The 24,112-nt window shown below is 53.2% G+C and overlaps 6 protein-coding genes across 6 annotated transcripts; 2 read left to right on the plus strand and 4 right to left on the minus strand.

Moving 5' to 3' along the window:
• Nucleotides 1-173: 173 nt before the first annotated feature.
• On the plus strand, nucleotides 174-1,913 carry BDP81DRAFT_425440 (uncharacterized protein). Its single transcript, XM_060590222.1, has 5 exons — nucleotides 174-302; nucleotides 403-574; nucleotides 735-792; nucleotides 911-1,074; nucleotides 1,261-1,913. Exons 2-5 carry the CDS (start codon nucleotides 416-418, stop codon nucleotides 1,414-1,416), a joined length of 537 nt encoding a protein of 178 aa, XP_060446161.1. The 5' UTR covers nucleotides 174-302; nucleotides 403-415; the 3' UTR covers nucleotides 1,417-1,913.
• A 264-nt stretch (nucleotides 1,914-2,177) lies between these two features.
• Nucleotides 2,178-5,750, minus strand: BDP81DRAFT_211008 (family 20 glycosyltransferase). Its single transcript, XM_060582667.1, has 4 exons — nucleotides 5,322-5,750; nucleotides 3,127-5,107; nucleotides 2,405-3,074; nucleotides 2,178-2,350 (listed from the first exon to the last, which is right to left on the minus strand). The coding sequence occupies exons 1-4, from the start codon at nucleotides 5,342-5,344 to the stop codon at nucleotides 2,310-2,312; spliced, it is 2,715 nt and encodes a 904-aa protein (XP_060446162.1). The 5' UTR covers nucleotides 5,345-5,750; the 3' UTR covers nucleotides 2,178-2,309.
• A 9,107-nt stretch (nucleotides 5,751-14,857) lies between these two features.
• Nucleotides 14,858-15,910, minus strand: BDP81DRAFT_516889 (uncharacterized protein). The gene is made up of 4 exons (XM_060595885.1): nucleotides 15,770-15,910; nucleotides 15,559-15,694; nucleotides 15,381-15,504; nucleotides 14,858-15,322 (listed from the first exon to the last, which is right to left on the minus strand). Exons 1-4 carry the CDS (start codon nucleotides 15,851-15,853, stop codon nucleotides 14,977-14,979), a joined length of 690 nt encoding a protein of 229 aa, XP_060446163.1. The 5' UTR covers nucleotides 15,854-15,910; the 3' UTR covers nucleotides 14,858-14,976.
• A 415-nt stretch (nucleotides 15,911-16,325) lies between these two features.
• On the minus strand, nucleotides 16,326-18,240 carry BDP81DRAFT_480532 (WD domain-containing protein). Its single transcript, XM_060594930.1, has 2 exons — nucleotides 17,972-18,240; nucleotides 16,326-17,910 (listed from the first exon to the last, which is right to left on the minus strand). Exons 1-2 carry the CDS (start codon nucleotides 18,194-18,196, stop codon nucleotides 16,585-16,587), a joined length of 1,551 nt encoding a protein of 516 aa, XP_060446164.1. The 5' UTR covers nucleotides 18,197-18,240; the 3' UTR covers nucleotides 16,326-16,584.
• A 164-nt stretch (nucleotides 18,241-18,404) lies between these two features.
• BDP81DRAFT_470865 (uncharacterized protein) lies at nucleotides 18,405-20,211 on the minus strand. Its single transcript, XM_060594566.1, has 2 exons — nucleotides 19,749-20,211; nucleotides 18,405-19,687 (listed from the first exon to the last, which is right to left on the minus strand). The coding sequence occupies exons 1-2, from the start codon at nucleotides 20,173-20,175 to the stop codon at nucleotides 18,726-18,728; spliced, it is 1,389 nt and encodes a 462-aa protein (XP_060446165.1). The 5' UTR covers nucleotides 20,176-20,211; the 3' UTR covers nucleotides 18,405-18,725.
• A 256-nt stretch (nucleotides 20,212-20,467) lies between these two features.
• Nucleotides 20,468-24,104, plus strand: BDP81DRAFT_346773 (muts domain V). Its single transcript, XM_060586122.1, has 9 exons — nucleotides 20,468-21,419; nucleotides 21,480-21,801; nucleotides 21,852-21,892; nucleotides 21,946-22,215; nucleotides 22,266-22,353; nucleotides 22,409-22,809; nucleotides 22,857-23,131; nucleotides 23,179-23,327; nucleotides 23,400-24,104. Exons 1-9 carry the CDS (start codon nucleotides 20,700-20,702, stop codon nucleotides 23,918-23,920), a joined length of 2,787 nt encoding a protein of 928 aa, XP_060446166.1. The 5' UTR covers nucleotides 20,468-20,699; the 3' UTR covers nucleotides 23,921-24,104.
• The last annotated feature ends 8 nt before the right edge of the window (nucleotides 24,105-24,112 follow it).

Genomic DNA, 24,112 nt, shown 5'->3' on the forward strand with positions numbered 1-24,112 from the left:
TGTGAACTACAAAGTGACAAAAGTGGGGACGGACCGGTATCTCCGTGGTCCACGGGGACGATGAACCGCCTGACTACCTATCTGTATGTAGGCTCCCGTCCAACCCCTCCATTCCCCCGCCTTATTCTTTTGACAGTTGAGACTAGGTTTGGCAGCTCCTACCGATAGCGGGCAAGGTAAGAGGGGTGATGTAAGGTAGTTGCCGAATGAAGCAATTCTTCCCTGCTCTTTCGCCCCAGAGTTAAGATATCATCCGAAATACCCAACATTCACGCTCCAAAGTAGACAGCCATTGCAAAAAAGTAGAAGCTTGGTCCCCTTCTCCTCTCTTAGCACCCAAAATCATCTGTATCCAAGAGCCATCTCTCTCGTATTGACTAACACCGAATCCGAAACTCGCAGAACTTCCACAATCATGGCTTCATCAATGGAAGTAGAATGCTACCTCCTCTCCTCAAATCCAGATGCGCCAAATAGCCCCCTCCCCATCATACACTACAGAAATGTCCTCCCGGAGCCCCGGAATGAGGAGTCGGTGACCGAGTTCCTGACCCGGAACCGGTGGGAGAAGAGGGTGAGTCCGCTACGGTCATCGACCAGGCCCTAAACCTCAACCCCTTCTCTCCGTGCCCTCTTAACGACCTCTCGTCACCGTCACCATCCATGCTTCAAATGGTGATGAAGTAAATCTGTTACCTCCATCCTCAACTGACACTTCCGCGCTCCCGGAAAAGGGTACCTGGGGTCACATTCCCATCCGCCACTTCCATCCAAACAGCCACGAGTGCTACGGTACGTCCACCAAACCCAGCATCCAGAGCAACATCCTGCACTTCCCTCCTACGCCACTTCTACTTGATCTCAACCCGTGAAGAAGGAAGCAAGAAACGAATCTCTGACCATCACGTAGGCATCTTCAGCGGCTCCTCAACCCTCCTAATCGGCAAAATCAACGAAGGCACAGGTCAAGAAATCTCCGTGTCGACGGGCGACGTCATAGTCCTCCCTGCGGGCACAGCACATTCTTGTCTAGAGAGTTCGGAAGATTATCGATATATCGGCGTATACCCCGAGGTCAGTTTACTTTTCAATAGTTCACGGCATATACATCCTCCCTTATCTGCTTTAACCTCTTTCTTTCCACTTTCCTCTGATCCCCGTCCGTCTCTACATGTATCACAAGCTTGAGGCTATCGCTCCCAACGAGCCTTGAACTACAAAAGGACAAGGCTTCCGGCTTACACAGTTGACACATTTCAGGGGTGTCCAAGATGGGTAAATGAAATGGGCAAAAAGCCAGCCGGCACTTTCAGCCCCGTCATCAGAGACGTGGGCATGCCGGAACGGGATCCGGTCTATGGAGTAGACGGACCATTGATGAGACTCTGGCATCGAAACGTGCTGGCGAAATTGTAAAAGGGGGCGAACGAGTTCCGTGATACACACAAGACTCCATTCATTACGATACGATGCACATGATACACGTCACTCAGAACAAACGTTAATGTAGCTTACGGAGGGAATATTCGTTCAACTGTTTGTGTGTGCGCGCCATGATAGTCGGTATGATGCTACCTACGCCCTCATCTAAATCTCAGCACTCCTTCTAGTCTTGATGCGTCTTCCCTCAAACAACCTCGTACAAATACATAGATAGGTACCCTAATGGTACCAAGGGGGGTTCATCTTCAGCCTCAACCCCTGATTACAGACGGTACGCAAACCAGAAATTTGATAATACAGCAGAGTAGGGGGTTGTGTACTCGGAATCTCGGAAAACAAATTGAACGTTTCGAGGTCAGTCATCGGCATCGTCACAAGCTTCAGGTTAAGATCCGCATAGAGCGAACATAACTAAGCGTTAACTCGTGAGGTGTGTGTGTGTGTGTGTGTGTGATACTGAAGAGAAGCCAAGAGCCAACAGGAACTGGCAAAGAGTCGAGTAAAAAAGGAAAAAAAAAAGAAAAAAAAAAACACAATAGGAAATATTCCTTTGCGAGAGTCGCCCCTCGTATGCGTATGATGCATGCCAATGCAGTCGTCATCGTTTCCCAAATGCCATGGTCGTGATCCTTCCTTCGCCGATAGGAAAGAGTTAAAAAGAGAAAAAGAAAAAGAAATCCTAGCTTCCTGTTTTATACGCCTTTGCACTCCGTCTCTCCATGCTATCCCACTGTGGTATCATTCGCCTGGTGGCTTGGCCAGGTCAATCACAATCAAATGTTATGTGCGCCAAATCGTTGACAGCACGAGTTTCACAGTGCAGCGCTGTATGCTCGACTTCAGAAAAGCCCTGATATGAGCTTGCTCTACGGAGTAGTAGCAAGTTTCTGGAGAGCCAGCAAGACACCTAGTCTCAATTAGTATTTGGCACAGAAGCTGTATGGAGGACTGTTCGACTTACCGCTCACGCCCTGTGTCAATGTCGCACCAGCCTCAGTGTTGCGGCTGTGTAAGCTGACAGTCACGACGTCCTCGACAACCTTGTCTTCACCAAGGGCGTTGGCCCACTTGAACACCTTCTCGTCCTCACGCCCGTCACCGACAACCATGAGGAAGTCAACGGGGCTCTTGTGTTCCGAGTCAGGGGCCATGTGGACACGGAGGTCGTCAAAGATCTTCTCTGCCGCCGTGCTCTTGGTCCAGTCAATGGGCTCGACGACGATGGAGCCATCAAGAGGAATGGCATGGACACGCTGTTCCTCGCATGCATCGTTGACGTGACTGGCGCAGTCTCCCGCTTGGCGGGCCGCGGACTCGTAGTCCTCGGCGCTCTTGTAGTGGAAGATCAGACTGCAGCGTCGCTCCTCGATTTCGGCACCGGGAGTACGCTCAAGGTAGTAAGTCATGATGGACTTGACGGACTCCTTCCAGCTGGAAATTTGCTCTCTGTCGGCCATCTCTTGCCAGGCGTTTTTGCCGCAATCCTTGAGGAAGCAGCCGTTCTCGGCAATGAGGCCGAGGTTGGGTACGCGGCGGAACAATCGGTCGAGCTCTTCGGGTCGGCGGCCGGACATAATGTAGACGGTGTTGCGCTCGTCGAGCAGAAGCTCGTTCAAGACATCCAGGGTACGCTGCTCCAATTAGACTTGTTAATAAAGCAAAGGTTCTTGACAAGATTCTTACCTGAGGGCTGACCGGGATGATCTGGTTCATCGGGCCCCAACTAACCAAAGTGCCCTCGTAGTCGAGGATAAACAGTCGTCGATTGCTGCGCGCGTATCGCTGCGCCAGAGTGTTGATGTTGAGACGCGGAACCGAGGTTTGGTCGTGCTTGTGTTGCTCGTCGTACACGCGGTCGAGGCGGGAAAGGAACTCGCTGAACCAGTGCGAGCCGGTGTGGTGCATGACGGCCGAGTAGAGCGCAGTCCAGCGGCGTTCCTTTTCTTCGTCGCCCATCTCCAGCGCCGTCTTGATTGCGTCGGCGCATTGGCGGTAGTCCCAGGGGTTGACCGAGAGCTCGTTGCCGCCAAACAGCGACGACGTGCCAGTGAATTCGGACAGGATTAGCGAGCCGTGCTTCTTCTCGGAGAAGACCTCGCCGTCTTGGCAGAAGAGATACTCGTGCGATGTCAGGTTCATGCCCTCGCGCTGGCTCGTTATCATAAGCGCATCGGCCATGGTCAGCAGGGCAAGGTACTGGGGGTAGTCGATATCCTGCTTCAGGTAGACGACGGGTTGGTAGGCCAAGTTAGCCCAGGAGGAGTTGACTCGGGTGACGATGTCGCTAACAGTCGCATCCAAGTCGGACTTTTCGCTGCCGGAGAGGGCCACCTGGATAAGGACAATCTTGTCGCGCCATTCGGGATTCTTGTTGAGGAACAGCTCATAGGAAAGCAGTTTCTGACGAACGCCGCGAACGTGGTCGAGCTTGTCGCGAGCTACGATGAGCTTCTTGCCCTGGTAGCGCTCCTTCATGATCTCCACCCATCTCTTCACGTCATTGTCGCCGCGGTGTTCGCTGAGGTTGACAGGATCAATGCCGATGGGCAAGTTAACCACGTCGACAAAACGGTCCTCCAACTGCAGGCCGTCAGTGGTTGCCTCGACACTCAGCAATCTGCTGCATGTCTGCAAGAAGTGACGGGTGTACTCGTGGATCTGGAAACCGATCAGGTTGGCGCCCAGCATGCCCTCGAGAAGCTGCTTGCGCACGGCCAAACATCTGAAAACCTCGGAAGAGGGGAAGGCAACGTGCAGGAAGAAGCCAATCTTGGCATCAGGCAGCTTCTTGCGCACCATGCCGGGAACGAGTAGCAGGTGGTAGTCGTGTACCCAGATAACGTCGCCGCGCTTCCAGTTCTTGACAATCTTGTCGGCAAAGGCCTGGTTGACGTTGACGTAGTACTTCCATGAGTGATCCTCAAAGGCCTTGCTCTTGGGGTTGTCGGGTATCTGGTAGTGAAAGACGGGCCAGAGAATCTGCTTGCAAAAGTGCGAGTAGTGGCCGTCAAAGTCCTTGTCAGAGCAGAAGACAGTCAACATGTCGTGCTCAGTGGCGAGCCTGTCCTCAATATCCTGCTTTTGCTGGGTGCCCTCGAGAGCGTCGGTAGGCATGCCGAGAGTGCCAACCCAAGTGTATTCTCCAAGCTTGCCATCGCGGGCAGCGGCCTCGGCGGCATTGCGCAATCCACCATTGCCCTGGTCGGCGTTCATAACGCGCCAGTTGGCGTGGGAAAAGACCCGGTCATGGCTATCGCTTCTAACGAGCGGCCGAGGCTGGGTGATGCCCTGACGGCCAAGTTCCCTGGCCTTCTCGAGGGTGCGACTGTGCTCCGCGATGAATGCAGGCGGGGGCGAGCTCGCGCGGGACTTGGGCTGGGTGGCTCTAGCACCCCACTTGGGAGAACCTTTGTCGATGGGCGCACCACGCTTGCGCTCCTCCTCGGGGAATATACGGAAACCGTCCTCGTTCGTGAAGGGGTCTTTCGGGACAACGTCTTCGGTCGGGGTAATGGGAGGTGTAATGTCGCGGATCGGGTTGAAGAGACTTGGCTGGCTGTCGCCTTCGGTTCGCTGGGACTTTTCGGACTTCTTGGCGCGGCGCAGAGGGTCGCCACGCTGAGGCGTGCCCGGGAGAGCGAAGTGGACGGTCTTGGGGAGAAATCTGGACGTTGCCAAATTAGTTCTTGATCTTGCATGACAAGGCGATCAGAATTGAAGCCTGGCAGCCGGTGGGAGTCTTGGATGGTTGCGTGGGAAGCATGTGCGCAGAGGGTGGTATCCCGGCAGATGCTTCATCGATGTCCATTGTAATGGACGGGTAGGCAAAGCAAGACTATGAATTTTTTTATTTTTTTTGGAGACGAGGGAGGGCTTACAATGATGCGATAAACACCGTCATCTTGGGCAATCTGACTAGGAACTAGCCGTCTGTGTCGTGCGAAAGTGAGAAAGGCCTCGGGGTGGTCCGGGTTGGAAGAGGCCGCCGGGTGATGGCGTGGACTAGAGGTTGAGTAAAAGTTGACGATGAGGTCGAGGCAGGGGAAGTGGGTAGCTATTAGCAGCTTTTCGTAGGGCAGAACATGTGGGAAGAGTAGAAATGGTGTGTGGTTGAAAAGCTGAAGTTAATAGGTATGTTCTGGGTTGGGAGGTTTCTCCGTTGTCAAGGCGAGGGAGAGGAACCGAAGGCGAGGTGACGTTGTTCGTTCGTAGCAAGGTACCACTTCTGGGAAAAGGTCCTCCTGCAAAAGGATGGGATGGGAAGGGTCTGGTGGATGAACAGACGGAGGGGTGTAATGTGTGGCTGAGGTGAAATGTGGGAGACTAGCGAAATGTGATTGGATTGATGCGTGTCTCAGACACAGCCGTAGGTGAAATGTGAGTTGGGGTTTCCTTTAGGTCGGGTAGGTAGAAAGAGTGAGGATGTGATGGGAGGAAGATGAGGTGAGGGAGAAACGAGAAATAGAGAGCTGCCGGGAGCTGTGCAGTTGTAGTTGTTGTGGCTGCTTGCTATGTTGCTGGGAGCTGCGCAAAAAAGGCACCGTCAGCTTTGAGCTTTTTTATTTTCTTGGTTAATTAAGTCCTGGTCCTTGTCCCCGGACAAGCCAGAGCCTGAGCCTTGCGCAATGTAAAATAGCACTGGCTGACACTGGGCTGGGCGGAGGCGCATGCGTCAGGGAAAACACAGAAAACGGTTGGGCCAGTGAGGGATGCAGCTGCGAGGAATCGATCGGAGATGGTGGTGGGTGGAAACGGTGGAAACAGAAGAAGTAAGGATAGGATGACGGATAGTGTTTGCCTGTACAGAGTATCGTGAAGCGTTTGTCTTGTGTTCTTCTTCTTCTGTATTCTCCACGATGTTTCGGCATGCAACGTTTTCTCGAGAATATTCCAAAGTGGGGGGGGTTGCCGTTCTCTCGGTCTTTTTTTTTTTTCTCAAACTTTTTTTTCTCTCTCTCACTCAACCCTGGGCGAGAAAAGCCACGATGGAAGGGTGGGATTGGACGGGATGGAATGGGACAGAACAGGACGGGGATTGTACTTTTAGTGTGAGTTTAAGGTGAGGGTGAAGTGGATGTGGTGTGGGCGTGGTGGATGTTGAATTTTGACTGGACTGTCACTGACCGGGAGAGCTGCAAGTGTGAAAATGTGGATGGAGCGGCGGGATTGGACCGGAGGGAATTGGACGGGCTCGACTGGGGTGAAGGCTGATGATGATGGGCGGCTGTTGGATGGTCCAGGGGTGTGGAAGCTCTCGGGATGGATTGCAACTGCAAGAAGAAGAGCATGGAAAGTGGAATTGTGAAGATGAAATGATGGAAACCAAACAGTGGTCTACTCCATAGTGCGTAAGGTTGAAGTATGGGTTGGGGAACGACGGGCTGCAATGGGGAGTAAGCGTAGGTAGTCTGAAGGTGACGCCATTCGCAGAACGACCCAGCCCACTCACTTGTTCACTTATTCACTCACTCTCATATCCCATTTCCTCTCACTCTTACTAGTAGATACCCAGCTGGTAGAAGCCACGAGGAGGTGAGAGATGAGAGTGAGAATGAGGTGAGGGTGAGGGTGAGGGTGAGGGTGAGGGTGAGGGATGAGGTGAGAGTGACATCTCGCCGGGAAAGGAAAGAACAAAACAACAAGGTGGACGGGAAGGTACGAAAGACAGCAACGGGCGAGGAACGTCACTGACGTAATGAGGAAACCGAGCTACGTACCCTTGAGCCTTGAGATTTGAGGCGGCGAATGGGAGCTAACGCAGTGCACGGAGGAATACCGTCGACAAGTCGAGACTGCGCAAAACGAGGCTAATGCACGCCGTCTACAAGGACGGAACCGGAGAGACACTCAGAGTCGACGTGTACTGGAAGAGTACTGGACGAGAGAGCCTGGAGAGGCAGCTGCAAGATGAGATGCAGCGAGCAAGGTAGACGGGACCTTGGGCTTGGGGGAGAGAGCCTGGAGATAGAAAAGAGGCTGCCGCTAGCCAGAGAAGCTACCTTGATTCGACCGTCTATTCGTTCCCTGCGACTGGCTGGTATTCGTATGGTAGCTTGTACGTTTGGGTAGCTCGTTCGTAGCTTTGGTTGGATTTTGTTGGCCTTTGAGGCTTGCGTGGTGGTTGTGGCGGTGGTGCTATGTTGGGATTCCCGTTGAACCTGTTCCTTTTGAGTCTTTGAAGAGAGGGAATTGCAGTTTCTTCCCCTGATTTTCTATCTGATTATGTTTCGTGTTTCGGGTCCGGTCATCAGCGTCTCTCGACTTTTTCTTCGCGGCGTCAAATGTCGTTTTAAGTTGTCGCCCCGGGGCAGGGTGTTCCACGTTGCTACAGCCTACAGCGGTGCACCCTCGACACTGGAGACCGGGTGAACGGCTAGACTAGGGGGAGCTCGAGCTCGAGGGAGGGGTGGGATTGGGAGTGTGGATGGTTTGGCCAGCTGCAGCCCTGGCGGTCGACAACTGAACGCACGTGTGGAATGCGACGGACCCGACGGGCCCACGACGGAGCAGACGTCCGGGGGAGTGGACGGCGATGGAAGGAGGGAATCAAGGAGACGGTAAAGGGGTGACCGACGATGAGACCGAAGACTGGAGAAGATGGGGGAAGTTGATGGTTGACGGTTGACGGTAATGCTGACGACGATGCTGAGTTGTGGGTAGGTTCAGGAGGTTCTGTTCCGCAAGAGGTCCAAGTATACGGAGTATTTTGATTGCAGATGCTAGATGAATTTTGATCTCCAGAGGGTGACGGCGATGGTCCAGGATAAATCAAGGAAGAGCCGAGCAAGCCAAAGAGCTAGTGTGGGGAACAAGAGAACGAGGGACGGGAAGGGAATCGAAGATCGGGATGGCAGGAGACTTTTAACTAACCACAACCTCAAGGCTCATGGGTGATACTGTATGGAAGATGGAAGAGGACGACGAAGAATCCAACGGAACTCAGTTATCTTGTCCCATCTTCCATGTCTGTCTGTCCTTGTCCTGCCCGTCCCTCCTCCACATCGCTGAGTGTGAGATGCCTCAATCATCCTACCCTAACCACCCCCCGGAGATAGCACGCAACACCATGCCACGCCATGCAACGGACATTTCCTACGGTTCCAGAGCGAGCGGGCGATGGGGCCCAGGCCAGTCGCCGTCTCGTCTGGGGAAAGCTCAATGTGAGAAATGCAACGTCTCTCCTTCTCGGTGAGGCCTCTCCTTATCCGCGTGTAAAGACAGTACAACTGGGTACTTGCAAGTTGGTGTTCCTCATCACCTGTTGCTGTTGTAGTCTGACAAGCCTGTTTCCCACCAGGAAAGAAAGGAGCTTGTCGCCGTTGGTGTATCATCCCCGAGCAACACGACCAAAGAAGAATCCTACCTCATGCGGGAAGAATTGGAAGAAGCCAGGTGCCGCGATGGCTGCTACCGGAACGGATTCGCGGTACGAACATCACCCTCACACCTTACCTTACTCGTTCAGTACGTATCCGCAGCGCAGAGACACCTCGGTTTCCGTGCCGCTGTGACTTTTCAGAAATCTTGGGGCTGACAGGGATGGTGATGCTGCCCTTGGCCCATCTTCCCTGGGCCCCAAGACAACGTCAGGGATCCTTCGGGAATGACTGGACGGAAGCCACAGCGCCGCAAAAAGACTGGCCAGTTTCGACAGCCATGTTTCTTAATTAACTACTCCGCGGGCACCTAATAAATGTACGGATAGCTGACTGCTGCTGGCTGGACGACCTGAGATCCAAAAAGTTTCCTTCTTGCCCCAGGGTCGGGACATTGAGACACGGTGGCGTGCCAATGACTGAAGAAAGCGAAAGCTAGAAAGCGCGAAAGACAGAAAGGCAAATGTGATTGATGATGGACTAATGATATCTCGTCCTCTGAAGGCCGACAAGAGCCGTAAGTGTGACTTTCATCGTCCATCACCACCCGGGAGTCTCAGCATCGCCCTGCGAATGGTCGGATTCTCTCATTTGTGACTAAAAGAACTCTTTTTCGTCAAGCTTTCCAGTCTGAATTTCCAACTTGTCAGACCAGGGCTGGCCAGCTCAAACTGTGCGCACTCACGCACATCATGAGCAGCACGAGCCAGTAGCCGTCGCGCTTCGTGACCGTAAGGTCTGCTGATTTCATGTCGCTAGCAAGATTGTCATGACAAGCCCGCTTGCCTCCTTGTTACCTCGTTCAGTCCGCCTCATTCGAGCTGAAGAGGAATGAACTGAGACTCATCTCATGGACGCAGCCCTCTTTTCACCATTGATTCTGCCTCTCTCTCTCTCACACGCCTCATGTCACGCCAATCAAGTAAGTGCAACGCGCCAACAAGCCACTGCTATTTGGTGAGGTACGCTCACCAGATCGGCGCAAACGGGAGGCGGGAGGTGCCTCCCTCGTGGAGAAGAGAGTTAAACTACAGCCATGGGTTGTTGGTGGCTGCTCTAAGAAACATCTGGAAAGCATCGTGTCTGGCAACATCACGTAGTCTTTCGCTTCTCATGCCTCTCATTGTCGTCCAGTCTCCTCCATCGCGGCCCCCTCTTCTGCTTCATCTTGACTCCTCTTTTCTCTTTTTGGTTGGAATGAGGGGGAAGCAAAAGACAAACACTAACACTAAAAACACCACCACCACAACCACCACCACTTCTACCACCGTGTTCATCTTTCTTCATCAGCACCTCCAACAAATCATCACTGCCAGCCAGCCACCACATCGTGGCCTAGTTTTGCCCGACGAGATTCGGCACGAGCATCGATCACCACCACCATTACCATCACCAGGTCCTCCAATGGCTCGGCAATACCACCGAGCCAGGACATTCCTTTCCCTGTGAGCGTTGCCGCCCACCACCCTGGCGCACACACAACCCTCGTTCTGCGGTACAGCTGCACATCAACATCGACGCTGCATATGCAACTCGTGCGACCCCAGCACAGCCCGACATCCAGAGATAACCTGGTGCTTCGCCTTACGACGAACAAGACCCTTGGGTTGACGATACACCACTCTAGGAAACCCATCCACTCGCCGCCCATCGCGTGGCCACCCTTTTGACCACACATCCGGGCACGCCTCGCTGACGAAATCCTTAGACCTGAAATTAATAACTTTCAGGCGGTTGCTTGCCGCCTGCAGCGCCTCCGATAGACAGCTTCGAGATCTTGTCATTGCCATGAGGCATTACGTTATTTTCCCATCTGCCGTCGAGGAACCCTTCTTCGTGGCACCGCCGGAAAGCTTTGACAAACACAACCACTGGATTACTACCAACTAACATCATCTGCCATCCGGCAACAGTAATCCGAGAGCTTGGCCCTTGGCCTCTACTATCCACGTTAGACCTGGTGCAACGCGGAACCCCAAACTCAATCCATCTTGCAAACTCTCGATTCCATCAATTTAGGCTCTTAGGCAAGGCACGGCATCACTCAGCGTTGGAAGAGCTCAGCACCCAGATGGACAATAGACAGCTTGGGACCAGCAGGGTCTTGATTGAAGCTTGCAGAGTTTGACCGAGCGGCCAAAGCAACCTTCCAAACATCTCTTTTCCTCCCTTGTCATGCCTCGACACCCCTGGCAGAATCGCTGGCTCTGGCCGGGTCCCTGGTCCCTGCGGGCTCGGGCTCGGGTTCCACGCTTTTTTCTTCTTTCTTTTTCTTCTTTTTCTTTACCTCGTCTCTTCCCCCCCTCTGTTTCTTCGTCGTTGAAGACTTTGTACGGATCATTCTCAGGATGAGACAGCAGGCCCATGTGACAGGAGGCCCCTCTTGGGACTAACTGGGCATTCGGGGAGAACCATCGCTATGTCTCCATCTGTAAAGTTTCAGTCAATCATCCGGCCAGTTCGGCCTAGCTTCCTATCCACCTTCATCCACTGAGGCGGCTGCGGTGGCTCAACAGCGCCCCACTTCGATCTTGAGGTTCGGAGAGACCACGGCGCGCGGGGACACTTCGCTCTGGGTTTTCGGGTTCCGTGAGTCTGCGTCCTATGAAGAAGTTCGACAGGAACCCGACAGGAACCCATGTCTGCCCTCTACAGGCCCTATCATTATCTCGACTGTCGCCCACTGTCGCGATCATCTTGGGAAGCATGTGCTTCCTGCACCAGTCCCAAAAGAGCGACTCTCCAGAAGATAGTCAGGCAAGCCGTATTCTCGTCTACCCCAACAAGGCGGAGATGGCGAGGGTCTAGCAGTGACAAGAGCACCGAGAGGCCCGAATCTGAACCGGGACGCGTGTTGCTACAATTCTGGGCTATTATGCAGAGAACCCGGGGGCCTGGACTGGTGTGTCGAATCATCGCACCTCCATGAATCCTTGGGAGGCCTCGGGTAAAGGTAGAGGAGCGACATTGGCCCCCTCGTTCCTGCTTACCATTCTTCACGATGCAGCCACAACCGAAGCGCGATATTGCTGAGCCTGGGTACTTGGAGTAGTTCACACGTTTACAGCAGTGCCATCTGTGTTGCCAGTTGGGCAGTATGCCAAGGGTCGATACACTCGCAAGCCTGTTACATGCGACGCCGATCGGCAAGTACTGCGGCAATATAAGCTCGGCTGTACGTCTCTCCTATCGCCAACCGTTTTGCTCGTCGATATTTGGGTTGGGCACCAGAACCAAATATCAACAAGTAAGAAATGCCTCAACAGCGGCCGCCCAGCCGAAGCGGCTGTGACTCTAAGAGTTGTTGCGGCCCAATCAACCCCCGGATGAAGGATATGGTTCAGAACATGAAGTCTTCCCTCCAGTCAAAGCTTTCATGTCAACCTCGTGGCATCCAACAACACAATCCACACGGGAAATCCACAGCTTGATTGACTTCAACCCCATGTCGATGTCCCATCTTTCCCCACACAATCGAACCCCAGTCCAAACGACATGTTCCCCTCACGTCAACCGCAGCCGCGCTGCACCCCGTCTCTATTCTGCTCCTTTGATCTCAACTTCTCGAGTCCTCCTCGACACCCTCATTGATATCACTTCGTCGTCAACCTTGATAGCACAGGCCCGGTATAACCCGATGGTGCAGTGGACACTCAGCTCTCGACGCTTTCATAGGCTAAACGTAAGACGGCAGACAGCCATTCCTCCGGCGCCCAGCGCGCGTCAGAATCAGCTTGGTCAAACAAATCACCGCTGAGGTAGGTGACTGTTCATAGCTAGTCCGAATATCCGCCACATCATGCCTCTCCTCTCCAGGCGCCAACTGTAAACCAGCTACTTGGCATATGGCCCCTTGTCTAGACACGGAAAAAGAAACATCACATATGATAGAATTTCCCCGCCCATCTAATTCGAAGCCACTATCCCAGTGTCTGGGCTCCAGGCTCAGCTCAACCGGATCTTGGTCACTCCGTGTCGAGTTGGCCCAACGAGGAATATTTGGTCCCTCCTCCATGCTCTAGAACTGCCCGACTAAGACTCTGCCTGGATATTGACATTGTTCAAAGGTCGAGATGGGGATTTGAGGTTCAAGCACTAGTCCTGCACCTCCATTAGCGCTCGGCCTTCCACTCAGCGACGGCGGTGCCCGGCCTTACTCGATACTTTACTAGGGGCGGCCCGGCCCTGTAGTTCCGCCATAGCAATGGGTAAGGTAGTCGCACAACAGTGTGCGCTCTATGCACCGCCGACGGGATGCCATCATGCTCATATCAGAACAGGCTGATGGGACAACGCCGATGCACATCCACCAGCCCACCAGCGGCACGGAATTTCTAGCCCAATCTAGATGGTCCCGTTGCCTATGATGCGGAGAGGGATGTCAGGCAGCACAAGTTCTTACCATAGAATACATGATAAGCTGTTGTTGGGGAAGAGGGGCGGGCCAAAGATGGAACGAGCGGGTTTGACGGACTAATGCCAAGGATCCATCGCAGAGGTGCAAACGCATGCAGGCCGCGACGACGTGCAGTAACGCGGTCTTGCGCGAGGGATCTACCATACGCTACCTTGACTATCGTCCTCTTTCAGCCTCTTCCTGCCTGCACATATATTTAGGTATTTTTTGATTCGTTCCGAAGAGCAGGATGCGGAGAGTCGACCGTACCAATGCAGGGCATCCAATCCCGTGGCTCGTTCGACCGCGGGCATCTCTGTCACCACCCCTGAATTTGGGATCGACGAAGTCTGTAGGAAATCGGGGTGCAGCAACAGGCAATTGATGTCCTTGTCTTTGGGGTATGGTGGTTTGGTTCCCGGGTAACGCTACTACCTATGTGCATTATCAGTGTCATGCGTATGTGGTGATCATTGGTAATGTCTGGACTGCATGCGAAGGCCGATCTCGTGTTGCTCAACATTCGACGACAATGACACATCGATAATACATTACGTCTCAAGGTCTCGCCTAGCAAGAGATGGCTTGCTTGTGTCTTATGAAATCACCTTACTGTGGACTTGTCGGCTTCCTCGGTGTGCGACCTCGGCTAAGCGGGAAACGCCTGATCTCTCTGCCGGTTTGTCCGGTCCCCCGTTACCTATTGCCGTGCCTTTTCTGCTTCCCTTTGTCCCGATTTCCGACTGGATTCCGGCAAGAGTCTCCGAGTTCAGCGTCCCGTTGGTCCGTAAGTGGGGCCGATGACATAGAGTCGCAGGTGGGAGGGGTGACTCTAAGCCGGTTGGGTTGAGGCTATTCGGGTGAGTCGGGGGATTTAAGCTTGGCTAAGATACGATGTGACCTTACACAACTCGTTGTTTTTGAAGTAGTAAAAGTACGCATCAAGAAGATGGAAGAAACAGAGTCTATCTAGTAAGTGAGTGGAAAATAGAAAAAAGAGTTCGCCCCCCGGGAGGGATACATCTCTTGGTGCTCCTGCTGGGAACTTTCTGGTGCTCATGCTGGGATTCGAACTCGGGTACTCGCTGCCTTTCGTCGAGTAGGCTGGTTGGCGTATATAATTGATTGTCGACCTTAGACCACTCCACCACCCAGCCAGTTTGACCTGACCCGTCGTCCTAGACGGGCGCCTGCTGGCTGGTGACGGGAATGGGATTGAGGGGGGTTATATACCTTTAGGCAGGACCATACTAGGCAGGACCTTACTGAGGTTGGCAGGAATATACTGCCTAGGCGGAAGTGGAATACTCGTACATTCAAATTCGGAATACTCCTAGTTCTACTTGGAAACCTCAATAATGCTATGCACAGCAGACTTTAGCTTCCATATCTTGACGACACGTAATCCAGCTGAGGTAATCAGCTCCCTCCACTGCTCCTCCGTTCTCTCTCGACCGGCGACCATGGCCATAATTTGGATATCGAAGGCTGTTGTTTGGGGGTGTGCTAGTGCCGTTTCGACAATATGTACAGTCGTGGAGGATGGAGTGCATGAGGTATGCCTTTGCTCCTGTTGGGTGTGTGAGTATTGTGCTCTTATTACTGATCAGGGGAGAGGAGGGTGCCTCTATTCTTTGGTGTAAAGAGAGGAAGGGCTTACTCACCTTTGATCGGCTGAGCTGTGAAGAAGTCGTATGAAATCTGGTGTACTCCCTCCGGCAAGACAGCCTTCTCAACAACCGGTCCCAAATCCTCGAGATACTATCGAGAGGCTGTCTCTGGGTAGATGGAGTGAAACTTGAGAACATCGTGCCCGGTACTCCCGCCAATATCCACCAGCAATGGCACCTGAGAATCATCATCTCCCTCCATCAGTCTCTCAGCGGGGAATATCTCCGTCCACGAAGGATGCAGTCCGGAGATGGTTTGCTGAATGATGTTGAACTGCTCTTGTTGTTTGGGGTGGGCTTGGTAGTATGACCACAGATCGCTGTCCCACTGATGCGCGTACTGGAAGACTGTGTTGGAGGAGTCTTGTGGGTTGGTGTAGTGCGTTTTTGAAAAATATTCTGGCATTTTGGCGTACATTGGGAGAATTGTGTCGTTGCTATGGAGTGTAAGCTGCGGGGTGTTCTTCAGAAGGATGTTGAAGGGAGGGTTTCTACAAGCTGTGGATTAGACTGTCGAATACCGGTGATGTGATGGCGAGTCCGAATGATGTTGGCTTGAAGACTCCTATTGACGTTTCTTCGAGGAGATGGTTCGATGCCATTAGCCGCAGGAACCGATCTACGTTGTAAGTCATCGTCATATCAAGTTTGAGAAATGAGAAGAAAATCGTACAGAGTAGTGCGGGATCACATGCGCCTCTAAGAAGTTCAGCGAGCTGGCAACTCGTCATCGGTTCCCCGTTTCGAGCCTGCCATTTTTCGAAAAGTTGTAGGTCTTCTAAGATCTTCAGAGCTGCACAAAGAGCCGGCTGCATTTATGTGAGATTCATGCGGCGAGCTCATAGGAAGGGTTGGTTGACTAAAGTATGAAGATCATCTCTTACCTGTGTCATGCAGATCCTCACTAATGTCTCCCACGGAGAATCTAGGCATGCCAATAGAGCGTACGTCCCCAGGAATGCTTGCATGCGGTCATCTTCGCTTTCGAAAGAGGTTGAAGTTACGGCTTCAATGTCTCTGAGAAACTAGGCTGCCGTGAGCTTTGCGCTACTTCCATCCCCTGATGCCCCTTTCTCGTTATCTTTGCTGTCCATCGCGTGACTGAGGTTTTCTAGTGTTCGGCCAATCTACCCCTCGAAGAGCGTTTGGTCGGCATTTCATTCTCAAGCAACGATTTTCTCATGACTGAGGCTTTGGTCTTAAAAGGGCCTTAATTCAAGCGCCGGTGGACAGTGGCCCTTGTTTTAACGCTGCGCAGATCAAACAAGTCTGCGGAGAGGGTTCTTCCACTCAGTCTTGGCCACCGGGGTGATGCTGGATGTAGTTACCCGTGCTCTGGGCTAAACAGCGGGCAGGCTGGCGTCGCTATTCCGGGAACACAGTTTGGCTTTCGACAAACGCTTACGGAATGAACAATTGGACTATGAGTAAACTTTATGTGGTAGAGTTCATATCAGATCGATGCGAATACGTACGTCCCCAACGGCACACTTCGCCGACATCGAACTCGGCGGTTCAAGGTGTAGTTCAAGCCAAAGAAAGGCACATGCAAGGAGTACACAACTTGGGAACAAAGGGGTATATTCTCTTTTGTGTATCCGTATTCTAGTTGCCAAAAAATCCCATCCATCATATGCGCAAGACCACGCATTGCAGCAACTGCCCACCTCGCGCAACGGAAGCGCGCGGTACTTCTCCCTCAGTGACACCACAACCTCACAGCCTTGTCCTTTCCACCACTGCCCACACGCTGCCCATCCCTGGGACTCCAGTCGACGGCATACACCTCGTCCTGGTGCCCCGGCAGGTCTGAAGCCAGCTTGTGCGTCGCCATAGACCACACCTTGAGCGTGGTATCTTTTGAGCAGGTCACGAGCAACCGCGAGTCGGCGGAGAAGGCGCACTGGTACACGGGCGCAACGTGTCCGCGAAGGGTGTTGATGAACTTGCCGTCCCTCGCGCTCCAGAGCTTGGTATGGTTGTCCCAGCCTGCGCTGGCGATGAGGGTGCCGTCAGGGGAGAAGGTGACGTGGTTGACCTGCTTCTGGTGACCCAGCATGCGCGCCACGGGCTTCGTGCCCTGCGACGGGTCCCAGAGGTACATTGTGAAGTCGTCGCTGGCCGAGACGATGCGCTCGGCTACCTTGCCCTGGATTTTGGCGGCCTTCTCGAAGCGCTCCTTTGCCTTTGCGCGGCGCGCCTCTTCAGTGTCCGGAGTGGGCGTGTGGTCGTAGAAGCTCGTTCTCAGGGCAAAGTCGGAAGACAGAGCGAGGTGGTTTACCCAGTGAGCGTGCGAGGAGAGCGTGTGTACGAGGGTGCCCTTGACTGAGTCCCAGACCTTGACCGTCTTGTCGTGACTACCCGTGTAGACGAGCCCGGTGCCGCCCCATTTCACGCAGCTGACGCTGCTCTTGTGGCCCGAGAGGACATGCTCTGTCCGCCCCGTGTTGACGACCCAGATGCGCACCGTTGCGTCCTTGCTGGCGGATGCCAGGCGAGGAGTGCCGTCGCGCCAGAGGTGGTAGGGTTCCCAGGCGATGCCGGTGACCCATTTCGCATGGCCTGCCAGGGGTTGACCGACGGCGACGCCTTTATCCGGATCCCAGAGGCGGACCGTCTTGTCCATGCTGCCCGTTGCAAGGCGGCGACCGTCGGCGGACCACGCCACGCAGAGCACCCAACCAGTGTGGCCCGAGAGTGTGAACTTCGGGGTGCCTGTCTCAGTGTCCCATATGCGCGCCGTCTTGTCACCTCCGCCCGTTGCTAACCTCTTGCTGGTCTCGGGTGAGAACTGGGCTGAAAGGATGGCTTCGCCGTGGCCTGGGATGCGGTGGGCCATACGGGTGACGGCTTGCACCTTGAATACGGCCTGGGGCTCGGCACTGAGGGTGACTGTTGTTTCAAAGGGATTTGCGACGCCATGGCTGCGGAGGAGCTCGAGGAGGTTGGTGGGGTATTGGTCGACGATGATGTCTGTGTCGGGGATGTGGATTCGGAACTTGTACGGGAGGAAGTCTTCTCTGTCCTGTTTTGGGGGTTAGACGATGGCTGCATATGGTATTATCAATTGGTGGGATATGGCTAACCTTTCCTTGCAAGGTGTTGAGGAGGAGAGTCAAGTTCTTCTCAGAGGCGTCGGCGAGGGGCACCTCAATCACTTCAGCCAGCTGCTGTCCGTCGCCGTTGACGAAGCGGGCCTTGAAGGAGCCCTCGAGGCCCGGGGCCATTGCTGTGACATCTTGCTGGGTCTGGGTCTTCTCGAGCGTCTCGCGCTTTTGGCGCTTCGAGGGCGGGGGGAGTACCGTCGCCATGATTGTTGCGTCGGTTGACCGCCTGCTCGAAAATCGTACTTTTTTTGGTCTTTGAAATTGTCAGAAATATTTCGACTACAGCGATGCGGGATGGTGGGGCAGAAATTTTGAAGTGCAGACGGGACGGTGGACCAGGGACCATCGGTCAAAAATTGCCCGTGGTTGCGACGTCCCCACTACAACGGCCCCAAAAATGTCATCGCTAGCATTTGCAAGTGGAGAAACAATATGTCTTCTGTTAGTGCGAGCATTGATAAGATAAAAATGACACCCAATTCAGACGATGAACAAACTCCGAGAGCCATCCTGGCAGCTCTCTCCCGGAACTGTGCTTTTTCAGCGAGAAGAAAAATAAGTATGTCCGGGTCAGCTTGCTGCGCTGGTATCCTTATAAACGCCATGCCCCAGTTCCTCCGTCCGGTAGGGTATGCCGTAACCCTCTTACACATTACACACACTGAGTCCTTCTCAAACTCGTCACATACACTCCCTCCATATTCCTCCGACGACCAACAATGCAAGCGGTCGACTATCTTCCCATGTGAAGGCTGGCATCGAGGCTCTGGTCCATGGCTGTCTTCTTCGGCCGGCCACGCCTCTTTGAGCCCGTGGCCGGCGAGCCGCCTGCCGCCCCCTTTGGCATTGCGTTGTTCGTAGGCGTCGCAGTGTACTGATGGAACACTTGCGGCTGGCCTTGGGCTGACTGCATGCCGAATTGGGGCACAGGAATGGGCGTCTGTTGGACAGCATTCTGCTGCTGGAAAGAGTTGTTAAGGTGCTGCCCGCGCATCTGCATCGTCCTCTGGTTGCGCTCCTCGATCTCAGCTTGTCGGTCTCTATACTGCGCATGCTCATCGTGGGCCGTCTGCTCGAACGGGTGCTTGGGCATACCGGCCATACCATCCCGAGACATCTGGTTCATCTGCTGCTGAACCCGGTTGTGATTATGGCCGTGGTTGTGGTTAAGATTATGATTCTGTACTTGTTGCTGCTGGTGCTGTTGTGGATGTTGTTGATATTGCTGATGCTGCACTTGCTGATGCTGCACTTGCTGATGCTGCACTTGCTGATGCTGCTGCTGCTGCTGTTGTTGCTGCGGCTGAGGAGGTTGCTGTTGCTGTTGCTGTTGCTGTTGCTGCTGCTGCTGCGGCGGTTGCGGCAGTTGTTGCTGTGGTGCCTGCTGCTGCGGCTGTTGTGTGCTTTGCGACTTGCGTCGACTCTCTTCGATTTCCTGATGCTTTTTCTCCTGTCTGGCCTGCCTTTCTTGTCTCTGCATATCCTCGTTCTCGACGGCGTATATGGCTGCGATGCGCAGTTGCATCTGGGATAGTATACCCAGGCGTTCAGGTTTCGACATCTTGCGGTACTCCGACTTAAAGTTGTGAAAGGTCTCGCCGGTAAGTCGCATCGTATTGGGAGCGGCTCCCACCATGAGCAGGAGAGCGGCTGTTGTAGGATCTGGCGCCGGACCAGAGCTCTGCACTTCTGGGACTATAAAGGTTAGTTTGGAGCAACGAATGGCAATAGCGAAGGATAGCGAAGGAAGACGAACCAACTGATACGTCCTGGACGACGTCGGCATCTCCTTCCGCATCCGCATCCTCTTCATCGGTCGGCGGATCAGGCGTGCGCGCCTCATGGTTATGTTCGCTACATATGATCGTCAAGATCCATTTCCCCAGCGTCTTACGATTGACGGCCTTGGCCTTCCAAGGGCAATTGGTCTTCTTGGTGGATGTCTTCAGCTGCGTCGCCGTGCATTTGTAAGGCTGCCCGCCGCGGTCGCAAACGAGATCACATCTGACGACCTCACTTCCTTTCTCGTAGGTGCCGCCGACCTTGTTGCGATGGGTACGCGACTTGACGACCTTGTACCCATCTTTTTGCATGCGCGTCTTCAGCGCCGCGAAGAGCTCTTCGAACGAGGCATATTCCTCGGTGCCGTCGCTGCGGTCGCGGGCACCCAGGATGCCAAACATGTTGACGGCGGGCCGGGCGACTGAACACCAATGTCGCGATGGCTTCAAAAGCCTGGTCCCGGATCCGTGTCGGTCAAGAAGGGCGGTTCGAGTCGTGGTGTCGCAGCGCGACGCGGTTCGGCTTCCTGTGCGGATTGGTTTTCCAAGCCTGTCGCAAACTCTTCCTGACGTGTCGGGGCCGTGGGGATGACGACTTGACTCCACCGGTCGACATCGCATTATTCCAGTGGCTGTGCGCCTTGTGTGGCTGGTGCATGTGGCCCCACTACAGGCTCGGCCGGGACAACCCCGGCTCGTCCGTGTAAGTCAGGCAGGAGCTGTTGCCCGTTGCTGCGATTTTGGCATGAACTCCCCCTGTTCTTCTCAACGACATTCCACCGACCTTTTTCGTGACAGATTCATGGCCAATTTAGTCCTCTGTGTCAACATCTGAGCCTCTCCTCCTACCGTTGTAGGAGACCAGTCATCTCCTGAACCACGACACATACCAACATCTCGGCTGGCTAGGTCTAGGTAGCCACGAAATGGATCCTCGATACCCGCGACCCTCACGGCCTTCGACCGGCTTCATGACCACTCCTTCTCAAACACCAGCACCATATGGAAGAGACTCTTCGTACTTCTCCCAATCAACTTCAATAACGGGCACTGGCTCAACAAATTCGAGAGCAAACGGCTCCCACGCGGCAACGCCGACGCCCTCTTTGACAGAAGACCTTGTCTCCGGTTCTGCCTGCACCTCAAGTTACGACTACCGTACTGAACCTAGTGGTACTATGTCAAGATCTCGCACGACCCGGCCGAGCACTTCTCACACCAGTCGCACGTCGCGAACCCCGTTTCTGCCCAACAGTGCCAAACACACCATTGTGTGCGCGCTGAGCGAGGCTCGCGGAATAACTCCTGCTGTCGGCATTGTATTCTTCAATGTTGATACCGGAGAAGCCATTCTTGGCCAAATCTCTGACAACAGGTTCTTCGTTCGAACTCTCCACAAACTTCAGATCATGGAGCCAACTCATCTCCTGATCGTCAGCTCCTGCTGCCCACCGAACCCCAAGTCAAGGCTTTACAGCCATATCGAAGAACATATGCCGGATACGAAAATCACATCTCTTGATCGAAAATACTGGTCAGAGATAGATGGGCTCAATCGTATTCAAACCTTCGCGTTCCGAGAAGACGCAGAAGCTGTGAAGGTTGCTATTCAAGGCAGCTTCTATGCAACTTGCTCCTTTGCCGCGGTAGGAGAATGCTCGAGCCTCGAGAATCTATGGCAGCATAAACACTGACCTATCACAAAGACCATGAGTTTCTTGGAGATTGAGTTCTCCGTACGTGTAGTTCCACATTCTCTTCGCATTCGATACCAGCCCTCGGAAGATACCATGATGATTGACGTGTCCGCTATCATGTCTCTTGAGATCCTACAAAACCGACGTCAAGAGACGTCTAATGACAGCCTTTACGGTGTTCTCAAGCATACACTGACACCCATGGGCGGTCGGGTGCTTCGAAGTAATCTACTGCAACCGTCTACGCTCAAAGAGTCATACCTCGAGCCTAGGTATGACGCTTTGGAGGAGCTACTTGCAAACCAAGACATGTTTGCAGAGGTTCGAACAGGTTTGAACATTCAAAATTCTCTGACTCGGCAGTCTGCTGACATTGTACAGCTTTGAAAGCTTTTCCTGACGTCGAGAATATGTTGACCAAGGTACCGAATCACAAAAACATCTGGCCTCTTTCAGGCTCTGCTGACTGGACTAGCTCGTCATCATCCCTAACAAACCGTCCGTTGAGGCTTCTGAAAGAGCCATCAACCATATTCTCATGGTCAAGACTTTTATAGACGCCGTTCCGCCAGTTTTTCAGGCGCTAGGCTCTGCCACGTCTCCTCTTCTCACCAAAGTCAGAGATCTATGCCGGCCAGAATTGACTGCAGCAGTCAGAGAGCTTGTGTATGAGAACATCCATGAGGATGTCCACTACGTGAAAAGCGCTCTTGATCTACGAAACCAAAGAACATTTGCCGTAAAGGCGAGTGACTTCCGGCCACTGTTATTGGAGTTTGGCTAACAACAGAGTAGCCTGGAATCAACGGGCTTCTCGATGTTGCTAGACAAGCTTACAAAGAAAACACCGATGACGTCCATAAACATGTCGAAGAGTTGAATCGTAATTGATCTCCGTCCCTACCGCTACCTTCATCTCATTGTAACAAAACCTGCAGGCGAGCACAGTATCGAAGCCGTCCTAAGATTCGATAATGGCCGCAAGTACAGCCTCCGAATGCGGGCAGTGGACTTCGAGGACCGAGCTGTACCTGCGGTGCTTGTCAATCAGACGATGAAGGGTCGTTACATCGAGTGTCTAACAATTCATCTCAAGAAACTGAACCAAAGAATTACCGACTCTGTTGCTGAGGTGGTTATGCTGAGCGACAAGGTAATCCAGGACCTTATTGACAGCATTCGAACCCAATTGCAGCCCCTCTACCGCGTCTGCGATTCAATCGCACTACTCGACATGATTGCATCATTTGCACATGCAAGTTCGACGTATGATTGGAGAAGACCTGAAATATCAGATACCCTAGCGCTTAAAGCTGCTAGGCATCCCATCATGGACAAGGTTTGGCCCATCCACTACTGTCCTGAGCGCATGCTGATCGCAAATAGACTATGAAGGGTGGCTTTGTACCGAATGATTATTACGCCACTGAGGAGCATCGCTTCCAGGTTGTGACCGGCTGCAACATGAGTGGGAAAAGCACTTATATCAGGAGTATATCTCTGCTCCAGATCATGGCACAAATTGGCTGCTTCGTGCCCGTCGAATACGCCAGTTTTCCCATCATTCACAACATCTTCGCTCGGGTGACTACAGATGACAACATAGAGTCCAACATGTCAAGTTTCTCGCTGGAGATGAGAGAAGTGGCTTTTATCCTTAGGTGCGTGCTGTTGACCTTGGAAAGCTGCCCATACTGACATGCCCAAGCAATGTCACGCACAAGAGCATCGTCATCATCGATGAGCTAGGTCGAGCCACAAGCACCCGAGATGGACTGGCTATCGCGATTGCCATAGCCGAAGCCCTCATACAGAGTCGAGCCATTGTGTGGTTTGCAACTCACTTTACAGAGCTCGGTAAGTCCCTTAGCGCCGTCCCTTGATTTGTCTCCGGTGGGCGTAGTCAGAAGTTGATTCAGAGTGTCTTAGCCGACGTACTAGTTGATCGCCCTGGAATACTAAATCTCCGTCTTGTCACGCAAGTTTCAACGACAGACAACCACGTACCCAAGATGACCATGATGTACAAGGTAGAGTCCGGAAAGACTGAGGAGCTGCTCTATGGCATCACTCTTGCAAAGGCCATGGCATTTCCCAAGCGGTTCCTTGAGGTTGCGGAGCAAGTCGCCATTTCATTGCGTGAACAAAGGGAGCGGAAGAAGCAGTCTTCACAAGCGAGAAAGATGCTCAACCGACGCAAGCTCATCCTCAATCTTCACGAACAGCTGAAACAGGTCAGCAACTCCAAGATGGATGAGTCATCGATGCGAAGCTACTTGATACGTCTTCGTGAGGAGTTTGTCTTAAGGATGGAGGCCATTGAAAACGGGGGCAATCAGAACAGCAGCACCGCCAGTGAGGCTGCAGAAGACGATGATGATGATGATGGGGAGTTCGATGACGAAGATGTCTTCGATACTGTAGATGTCGAGTCTCTTTGGAGCAGCTGACTGTGAGACCTATGGGCAAGTGATCTGAAGATGACTTCTGGAACAAAAATGGTGCTGTCATTGCGAGGTTGTGTGGCAAGGATGGATTCGGGCATCTACTTTGCTGTTGTTCACGAGATAGATGTGGTTTTAGTCTACTTGCTGTAAGATGATCACACAAAATTGAGCAAGAGGTTCAAACGCGCAATGTTG

The sequence above is a fragment of the Colletotrichum phormii genome (genome assembly GCF_030913505.1).
Source record: "Colletotrichum phormii strain CBS 102054 chromosome Unknown BDP81scaffold_8, whole genome shotgun sequence".
In the NCBI taxonomy this organism is placed as follows: Eukaryota; Fungi; Ascomycota; class Sordariomycetes; order Glomerellales; family Glomerellaceae; genus Colletotrichum; species Colletotrichum phormii.

Excerpts from the sequence above, each read along its gene's own strand:
- BDP81DRAFT_211008 (XM_060582667.1), bottom strand. The coding sequence starts at position 5,344 with ATGACGGTGTTTATCGCATCATT. Across the intron at positions 5,108-5,321 it reads ACGGTGTTTATCGCATCATT|ATTTCTCCCCAAGACCGTCC; the intron begins GTAAGCCCTCCC and ends GGCAACGTCCAG. Across the intron at positions 3,075-3,126 it reads TCATCCCGGTCAGCCCTCAG|CGTACCCTGGATGTCTTGAA; the intron begins GTAAGAATCTTG and ends TAATTGGAGCAG.
- BDP81DRAFT_346773 (XM_060586122.1), top strand. The coding sequence starts at position 20,700 with ATGGATCCTCGATACCCGCGACCCTCACGGCCTTCGACCGGCTTCATG. Across the intron at positions 21,893-21,945 it reads TCGAGAATATGTTGACCAAG|CTCGTCATCATCCCTAACAA; the intron begins GTACCGAATCAC and ends TGACTGGACTAG. Across the intron at positions 22,216-22,265 it reads AAAGAACATTTGCCGTAAAG|CCTGGAATCAACGGGCTTCT; the intron begins GCGAGTGACTTC and ends ACAACAGAGTAG.
- BDP81DRAFT_480532 (XM_060594930.1), bottom strand. The coding sequence starts at position 18,196 with ATGGCGACGGTACTCCCCCCGCCCTCGAAGCGCCAAAAGCGCGAGACG. Across the intron at positions 17,911-17,971 it reads TCAACACCTTGCAAGGAAAG|GACAGAGAAGACTTCCTCCC; the intron begins GTTAGCCATATC and ends CCCCCAAAACAG.
- BDP81DRAFT_516889 (XM_060595885.1), bottom strand. The coding sequence starts at position 15,853 with ATGCAAGCATTCCTGGGGACGTACGCTCTATTGGCATGCCTAGATTCT. Across the intron at positions 15,695-15,769 it reads TGAGGATCTGCATGACACAG|CCGGCTCTTTGTGCAGCTCT; the intron begins GTAAGAGATGAT and ends ACATAAATGCAG. Across the intron at positions 15,505-15,558 it reads ATGTGATCCCGCACTACTCT|ATCGGTTCCTGCGGCTAATG; the intron begins GTACGATTTTCT and ends CTTACAACGTAG.
- BDP81DRAFT_425440 (XM_060590222.1), top strand. The coding sequence starts at position 416 with ATGGCTTCATCAATGGAAGTAGAATGCTACCTCCTCTCCTCAAATCCA. Across the intron at positions 793-910 it reads AAACAGCCACGAGTGCTACG|GCATCTTCAGCGGCTCCTCA; the intron begins GTACGTCCACCA and ends ACCATCACGTAG. Across the intron at positions 1,075-1,260 it reads ATATCGGCGTATACCCCGAG|GGGTGTCCAAGATGGGTAAA; the intron begins GTCAGTTTACTT and ends GACACATTTCAG.
- BDP81DRAFT_470865 (XM_060594566.1), bottom strand. The coding sequence starts at position 20,175 with ATGTTTGGCATCCTGGGTGCCCGCGACCGCAGCGACGGCACCGAGGAA. Across the intron at positions 19,688-19,748 it reads CGTCCAGGACGTATCAGTTG|TCCCAGAAGTGCAGAGCTCT; the intron begins GTTCGTCTTCCT and ends TAACCTTTATAG.